The sequence below is a fragment of the Alexandromys fortis genome, unplaced genomic scaffold (genome assembly GCF_014885135.2).
Source record: "Alexandromys fortis isolate MF-2015 unplaced genomic scaffold, M_Fortis_MF-2015_v1.1 scaffold_263, whole genome shotgun sequence".
In the NCBI taxonomy this organism is placed as follows: domain Eukaryota; kingdom Metazoa; phylum Chordata; class Mammalia; order Rodentia; family Cricetidae; genus Alexandromys; species Alexandromys fortis.
In genome coordinates this window covers 1,209,312-1,218,011 of record NW_026068165.1, presented here as the reverse complement: position 1 = coordinate 1,218,011, position 8,700 = coordinate 1,209,312, and the positions used below count along the sequence as shown (strand labels likewise).

The following is an 8,700-nucleotide window of genomic DNA, read 5'->3' as shown; positions in this document are numbered from 1 at the left end:
TTTATTTATTATGTATACAACATTCTGCCTCCATGTATGACCGCACGCCAGAAGAGGGCACTAGATCTTATTACAGATGAGTTGTGAGCCACCATGTGGTTGCTGGGAATTGAACTCAGGACCTCTGGAAGAGCAGCCAGTGCTCTTAACCACTGAGCCATCTCTCCAGCCCCTCCTTCCTTCTATTTTTTTAAAGTTTATTTATTTTTATGTACATTGATGTTTTCCCTGTACGTATGTTTATGTGAGGATATTGGGTCCCAGGAACTGGAGTTACAGACAGTTGTGAGCTGCCATGAGGGTGTTGGGATTTGAACTCGGGTCCTCTGGAAGAGCAGCAGTGATCTTAATCCCTGAGCCATCTCTCCAGCCCTGGGCATCATTCTCTCATCAAGATGCAAATCATTAATTAGAGATAGCTGTCTGAGTAACATAGAGATTTCTTTTTTGTTTTGTTTTTTGAGACTGGGTTTGATAGCCTGGAACTCACTCTGTAGACCAGGCTGGCCTTGAACTCACAGAGATCCACCTGCTTCTGCCTCCCAAGTGCTGGTATTAAAGACATGAACCACTACTGCCTGGCCACGGAGATTTCTTAAAAATATATTTTTAATTAATTATTATTGTTTCAGTAAAATAGGTAAGAATGTCCCAGCTTTCATTCCTGACTGAAGTCATTTGGATATTTTCTTTCTCTTCCTGGTCACTGAGGTAACAATGTGCTGTTAACTTTGTTCAACTTTCTAAAGAGCAAGTTTTGGTTTCACTGATTTTTATCTCTTGTTTTCTGCCTTCCATCTCTCCTCTAGCATTACTTCCTTCCTTGTACTGCTTGTGGGTGTAATCTTTCCCGAGGGTTTTATGTTTTGTTGTTTTTGAGAAAGACTCTCACCCTAGTCCAGACTGGCCTCAAGTTCCTGCGGTTACTCTGGCTAGAACCTCCCACACTGTGGGACAGGGCAAGAGTGAGCATCCTTCCTTGTTCCTTCTTTTAAGAATTGTGCAATATTTTTAACCAAAAAGGAAGAATTAAAGAAAATAGTAAGCCGGGCAGAGGTAGCACATGCCTTTAATCCCAGCACTTGAGAGGCAGAGGCAGGTGGATCTTTGTGAGTTTGAGATCTCTGGTCTGTAGAGCGAGTTCCAGGACAGGCTCCAAAGCTACAGAGAAGCCTATCTCGAAAAACCAAAAGGAAAAGAAAAAGAAAAAAAAAAGAAGAAGAAGATTGTCTGCAGGAAACGGAAACAGTGGCATACATGCCTGCAAGGGTTAAACACAGAAGGGAGTAGGAACATCACTATAGCCCGGGCAAGTCATCTTGTCTCTGACGATGACCACAGCAAGGACCGAGTAAGAAAAGAGGAGGTGGAGGAGAGGAAGGAGAAGGGAAGGATGGAAGGGAAGAGAAAAATAATTTGTAAGGATGATGGTGAAAACCAACCTTTTCTGGGGGTGGGGCAAGACAGAGTATGTAGCCCTCATTGTCCTAGAATTCTATGTGTAGACCAGGCTAGCCTCAAACTCACGGAGATCCACCTGCCTCTGCCTCCTTAGTGCTGGGATTGAAGGTGGGGGACACCACCGCCCAGCCTGCATGCACACTGAAAAGTTTTTGCACCCCCATAAACCTCTCCGCTGATGCAATAATCCAAATCCGATCAAATCAAACGGGATCAGAAAAAACCCAGGTTTAATGGATACCAACGCTCTCAGGTGGCCTTTTAGCCCCCCAAAGAGGAGCCAGGGATGGGAAGGAAGACCAGAAAACCATGCGTTTGTTCTCTGGGGGCAGATTAAATACCTGTGAGAGTAAACTTGAGCCTCTCTGGGGGGGGGGGTCACTGTTTGGCCGGCTTTCTCGGAAGTGGAGTCTGGACTGCGGCAACTCCTTGGGGAGGGGAGCCGGTGTGAGGCTTCCACCCAAAAATTCCAGACTATTAGATATATGGATGCCAGTGGCTGAGGTGAAGTTTCCACCCAAACACACATGTTTGTAAAAAGTCAGTCGGTTGTGTGAGTGTAAGCACTTGTATGTGTGCACATGTTTGTAGCTGTATCCACACCCTGGAGGCCAGAAGACGTTGCTGTCCTCTTCTGTTGCTTCCGCTTATTCTGATCTCCCTCTCCCCCTAACCTGAGGCTTGCATCTTCTTGGCTAGTTTGGAAGCCAGCAAGTCACGGGGATCCTCCTCTGGAGCTGGGGCGTTACAGCCATGAGCAGATGTCTGTTCATTACAAGGTGTTGGGTTCCAAACTCTATTCCTCAGGACTGTACAACGAATACCACTAAGACAGCTCCTAGCCTCCTGCGTACATTTTGATATTAAGAAATAGGCTGGGGGGGAGGGCTGGAGAGATGGCTCAGTGGTTAAGAGCATTGCCTGTTCTTCCAAAGGTCCTGAGTTCAATTCCCAGCAACCACATGGTGGCTCACAACCATCTGTAATAAGGTCTGGTGCCCTGTTCTGGCCTGCAGGCATACACACAGAATATAGAATATTGTATACATAACAAATAAATAAATATTTTTTTTAAAAAAAGAAAGAAATAGGCTGGGTCGGGCGGCGGTAGCACATATCTTTAATCCCAGCATTAAGGAGGCAGAAGCTGGCGAATCTCTGTGAGTTTGAGGCCAGCCTGATCTACAAAGTGAGTTCCAGGACAGCCAAAGTTACACACAGAGAAACCCTGTCTCAGTAAACAAGCAAAAACAGAAAACGAAGGAAAGAAGGGGGGGGGGATAATCTAGCCTGGCATGGTGTCAAATCTCTTTAATCTCAGCCCTTGAGAGGTGAGGCAGGTGGATCTCTATGAGTTCAAGGCCAGTCTGGTCTGCAAAGCAAGTTCCAGAATAGCTAGGGCTGTTACATGGAGAAATTCTGTCTCGAGAAACAAACAGAACAAAAACAAATAACCTGAGTGGGGGCCGCAGAGGTGACCCTGCAGTTTAGAGCACCGACTGCTCTTCCAGAGGACCCAGGTTAAATTCTCAACACATGGCAGTTCATAATCAACTCAAACTCCAGGGGAAAGGAGGGCTTCTTCTGGCTTCTGAGGGCATCAACATATGTGCTCATGCATGTGTGCGTGTGTGCCTGTGTGTGCCTGTGTGTGTCTGTGTGTGTGTGTCTGTGTGTGTGTGTGTAAACAGGAAGAGCAGAAGTTCAAGGTTCAAAGATACCCTTGATGACTTAGACTTCAAAACCAGCCCAGATACATAAGACCCTGTATCAGGAAGGGGGGCACAATTTATGGGTTTAAAGATTTATTGCCGGGCGGTGGTGGCGCACGCCTTTAATCCCAGCACTCGGGAGGCAGAGGCAGGAGGATCTCTGTGAGTTCGAGGCCAGCCTGGTCTATAAGAGCTAGCTCCAGGACAGGCTCCAAAGCTACAGAGAAACCCTGTCTCAGAAAACCAAAATAATAATAATAATAATGTATTTTTTGTCAGTTACATGTATGTAATCTATTCTGATTTTATTCACCATCTCATTACCTCCTCTCCCTGTCCCTTCCTTTCATGTCTCCTTATCTTCCCTCCTTCCTTCCTTCCTTCCTTTCTTTCTTTCTTTCTTTCTTTCTTTCTTTCTTTCTTTCTTTCTTTCTTTCTTTCTTTTTTTTGAGACAGGTTCTCACTATGTAGCCCTGGCTGGCCTGGAACTCACTATGCAAACCAGACTATCTCGGCATTCACAGAAATCCACCTACTTCTGCCTCCTAAATACTGGGATTAAAGATGTACACCACCATGCCCGGATTTTTTTGTCACCAACTGAGTTTAATTAAGGTTGTTTTCATGAGCAGGAGTGTGGAATTTACCAAGTGTGTGTATTTGTTTGATTTTTAGACTGTGTTTCACACAGTCCAGGCTGGCCTCAATTCCTGATCCGCCAGCCTCTGGCTCACAGGTGCTGGGATTATAGATGTGTATTAACATGTCTGTTCTATGTAGCGCTAGGGATCAAACCCAGAGCCTGCAGCATGTTAAGCAAGCACTCCTCCAACAACTGAATTGTTGGTTTCGTTTGCTTGCGATAGAGTCTCATTCTGTAGCCTCCATGGTTGGTCTAGAACTTTCTAAGTTGACCAGCCAAGGCTTGAATTTATTGGGATCCGCTTGCATCTGCCCCTTGAGTGCTGGGAAAGACAGGTGTGCACTACCAAGCCCAACTTTTATTTATGTTTATATATAAAACTTTTTATTTTGTATCTTAAATTCACTAGTTTTTTTGACTAAGATTTTATTCATGAAATATTTTATTTATTTATTTATCTATTTATTTATTAAAAATTTCCACCTCCTCCCTTCCTCCCATTTCCCTCCCATTCCCCCTCCCTCTCCAGTCCTAAGAGAAGTCAGGATGCCCTGCCCTGTGGGATGTCCAAGGCCCTCCGGGTTTAGGAAGGTGAGCATCCAAACAGACTAGGATCCCAAAACACCAGTACATGCATTAGAATCAAAATCCAGTGCCGGGCTGGAGAGATGGCTCAGTGGTTAAGAGCACTGTCTGCTCTTCCAGAAGTCCTGAGTTCAATTCCCAGCAACCACATGGTGGTTCACAACCATCTGTAAAGAGATCTGGCGCCCTCCTCTGGTGTGTGGGCCTACATGGAGGCAGAATAATAATAATAAATAAAATCTTTTTAAAAAAAAGTTTAAAAAAAAAACAAAAAAACAAAATCCAGTGCCATTATCATTGACTTCTCAGTCAGCCCTCATTCTCAGCCACATTCAGAGAGTCCGCCACATTCAGAGAGTCCCGTCTGATCACATGCTCGTTCAGTCCCAGTCTAGCTGGCCTTGGTGAGCTCCCATTAGATAAGCCCCACAGTCTCAGTGGGTGGGCGCACCCCTCGCGATCCTGACTTCCTTGCTCATGTGCTCCCTCCTTCTGCTCTTCATCTGGACCTTGGGAGCTCAGTCCAGTGCTCCAATGTGGGTCTCTGTCTCTATCTCCATCTATCACCAGATGAAGGTTCTATGGTGATATGCAAGATATTCATCAGTGTGGCTATGGGAGAAGGCCAGTTCAGGTACTCTCTCCTCTGCTGCCCGAGGACCTAGCTGGGGACATCCCCTTGGAGTTCTACTCAGCGGTAAAAAACAATGACATCTTGAATTTTGCATGCAAATGGATGGAAATAGAAAACACTTTACTAAGTGAGATAACCCAGACCCAAAAAGATGAATATGGTATGTACTCATTCATTAGTGGATTCTAGCCATAAACAAAGGACATTGAGCCTATAGTTCGTGATCCTAGAGAAGCTAAATAAGAAGGTGAACCCCCCAAAAAACACATATAGATGCTTCTGGAAATTGGCACTATTAGGAGGCATGGCTTTGTTGGAGTAGGTGTGGTCTTGTTAGAGGAAATGTGTCACTGCGGGGGGCGGGGGGGGGCTTTGAGGTTCCCTATGCTTAGGAAGCTGCCCAGTGTCTCAGTTCATTTCTTGTCCCTGCAAGATCTAGGACTCTCAGCTGCTCCTCCAGCACCACCTCTGTTTGTCCACTGCCATCCTCCCCTTCATGATGATAACGCACTGAACCTCTGAAACTGTAAGCGAGCCACTACAATGAAATTTTTTTAAATATTTATTTATTTATTATGTATACAATATTCTGTCTGTATGTATGTCTGCAGGCCAGAAGAGGGCACCAGACCTCATTCCAGATGGTTGTGAGCCACCATGTGGTTGCCGGGAATTGAACTCAGGACCTTTGGAAGAGCAGCAGGTGCTCTTAACCACTGAGCCATCTCTCCAGCCCAATGAAATTTTTTTTATAGGAGTCTCTGTGGTCATGGTGTCTCTTCACAAGATCACTATTAGGGAGACACATCCTTTTTTAAAGATTTATTTACTTATTTATTATGTACACAGTATTCAGCCTCCGTGTATGCCTGCAGGCCAGAAGAGGGCACCAGATCTCATTACAGATGGTTCTGAGCCACTATGTGGTAGCTGGGAATTGAACTCAAGACCTCTGGAAGAGCAAGCGGTGCTCTTAACCTCTGAGCCATCTCTCCAGTCCCCGAGACACAGATTTTATGTGTTTCATGTTGAAATCAGGAAAAGAGAAAATTAAAAGCCACTTTGAGTCTGTTGTCAGTCTGTCCGTGTGTGCGCAGTGCTGTTTAGAGGCTCCCTACCAGAGACCGCCAGTCTTCTGCTTTACCCGTCTCCAAAAGACACTGAGAACCTTTCTCATTTCATCTATAGGTCTAGGGCAAAACCTTAGGACAAGGAGACGGAAGGATGGACGGGAATCAGAAGGGGGAGAACAGATTGCCAGTATGGGGCAAAGGTGAGGACGGAGCTGGCTCCAGGAAGAATCGGTAAATATTTGTAAATACCAGAACCTTCGTTTTCTAAACCATAGCTTTCTGGCTTTCTAACGATGTGGAGAAGGTGGGATTAAGACAACACTCACTCAGATCATGAAGACACCAAAGCAAATGGAATATTTATAATGTCAACTTCTGCCAGTTTTCCCTCTCCCATAACTTTTATTTTCTCAACGTGTATTTTTTCCTAGACAAGGTCTCTCTGTATAGCCTTGGTTGTCCTAGAATTCACTCTGTAGACCCGGCTGGCCTCGAATTCACAGAGGTCTGCGTGCCTCTGCCTCCTGAGTGCTGAGATTAAAAGCCTCACTTTTAGTGGTCCTCCTGGCTGATCTCACAACTTTTAAAAAGATGTCTGAGCCGGGCAGTGGTGGCGCACGCCTTTAATCCCAGCACAGAGCAGCCTTCGAACGTCTGTAACTCTAGCTCCAGGGAACCCAACACCCTCTTCCAGCCTTCTTGGGCACTGTACACATCGTGTACTCTTACGTACACACACATAAAATAAAAACAAGCCAGGTGGTGGTGGCGCACGCCTTTAATCCCAGCACTCGGGAGGCAGAGGCAGGCGGATCGCTGTGAGTTCGAGACCAGCCTGGTCTACAAGAGCTAGTTCCAGGACAGGCTCCAAAGCTACAGAGAAACCCTGTCATGGAAACAAAACAAAATAAAGCAGGTGACCTTATTGGAGGATGAGGTCGATGCCCTCATTAAAGCACCTGGTTTTGCTGTTGAACCTTTCTGTCCCTGCTATTTGCAAAGGCCCTGGCCAATGTCAACATCTGAGGCCATATCTGCACTGTAGGGACGGATGGGCCTGTTCTAGCCGTCAGTCCTGGCCCTTCCACTGCAGTGACTACAAATATCTCCTCTCTGCACGGGACAGAGAACTAGACAAAACAGGAGAAGCCACCAAGCCTGCCCCAGTGGTCTCACTTCTCCATGACAGGACTACATGGTAATCTGGGCCTCTATAAATGGGTGGGCACAACACAGGGAGGTTTCTGAGACACAGGGACAACAGAGACCAAGGAGAAATCGCATTGCATTTCCCTTATCCTACCCTTTACTAAAAAGAACAAAAGGTTGGAGGTAGGTGATAGAGAAGGGGGCCCCCTGAGTCTTGGGCTCCCTTAAAACCATAATTTCAGTGAGTTGTTTGCATGTTTTGGGGTTCTCCCTTTCCCAGGGTACTCTGCTCCAGACGTGCATCGCGTCCGAATCATCGTGATGCCAATCCCGCTGCTCTGCTGGCTCCTGCTGTGTCCCGCGGATGCCAGGCCACACCCAGAGCCAACCGGTCCCTCTACAATGCTCTCTCCCTCGGCGTCCTCACACCCCTTGTCCTGCAGGGCTCTACTCCCAAAGTCCCTGCCTGGCTTCTCTCATCTCCCGCCTCTCCCCCAGTTCCTGGTCGGCCTGGCTCTGAGAAACGCTCTGGAGGAAGCTGGCTGCCAGGCTGATGTCTGGGCTCTGCAGCTTCAGCTGTACCGACTGGGAGGTGTGGAGGCTACCCAGACCCTCATCCACCATCTTCAAGAGCTCCAGAAAGGTGGACACGCGGACCGGCAAGTGTCAATGGACGCCCTGACCTCCGCTCTGCAGCGCTCAGCCTGGGAGCAGCCATGTCCAAACAGGGTCCGTCGCTGGCTTTCTTACTCCGACTGTGACAACGAGGAGGAGCAGAGCGTGCACGACGTGGTCGAGCAGCTGCCGGCAGTGGGGGCCTACTACAATCTAGGCACAGCTTTGTATTATGCCTTCCAGAGTTGCTCTGACAAGGCCAAGGAGCGAGGCAAAGATGGGGCCATAGATCTGGGGTATGACCTTCTGATGGCCATGGCGGGTCTGTCAACGGGGCCAGCTGGGGTGGTCATCAGTGCTGCTCTTAAGCCAGCAATGAAGGCTGGGGTTCAGCAGATGATCCAATATTATTATGGTGAGAAAGAGGTGAGCGTCCCTTAGCCAGAGACCAGGAAGGATGGACCCTCACACGACCTGGAGGAAACAGCCGTGGCCAGTTTTGTGTCAGAAGCTGAAAGTCCATCTTCCTACTGGGGGCCAACCTTAGTCAAGAATTATGGTGTCTTAGCATACGAGAGATCGTAGTAGAGCAAATTCTGGCAAGAGAAGGATGGATGGATGGGTGTGGGGTCCTGTCATCACTTGCCGGTCATTTCTTTCTTGAAACTCAGCTTTTACATTCCTAATGAGGGACTAGTGAGTTTTCACCTGAGCAAGTGGTTTTAGAAATAATTAAAAACTGATAGCCTGAATTTATAGTATGTATGATTATATCCTCAAAAATACTTACCTCGGCTCTTCCCTCCCTATCCTAAAGTGTCGAAATGC

At 47.0% G+C, this 8,700-nt stretch overlaps 2 protein-coding genes across 2 annotated transcripts in view; both read left to right on the top strand.

The window, feature by feature from the left end:
• The window catches only part of LOC126491993 (chronophin-like), a 15,302-nt gene extending 6,678 nt beyond the window's left edge, over positions 1 to 8,624 (top strand). Inside the window, exons 2-3 of the mRNA XM_050128061.1 lie at positions 5,469 to 7,306; positions 7,538 to 8,624. The gene's annotated coding sequence lies outside the window, so the exon portion shown is untranslated. The remainder of the gene's footprint in view (positions 1 to 5,468; positions 7,307 to 7,537) is intronic.
• Apof (apolipoprotein F) lies at positions 7,183 to 8,624 on the top strand. Its single transcript, XM_050128060.1, is given in 2 exon segments — positions 7,183 to 7,306; positions 7,538 to 8,624. Coding segments are annotated over 2 exon segments (936 nt in total). The 5' UTR covers positions 7,183 to 7,290; the 3' UTR covers positions 8,458 to 8,624.
• Positions 8,625 to 8,700: the final 76 nt, after the last annotated feature.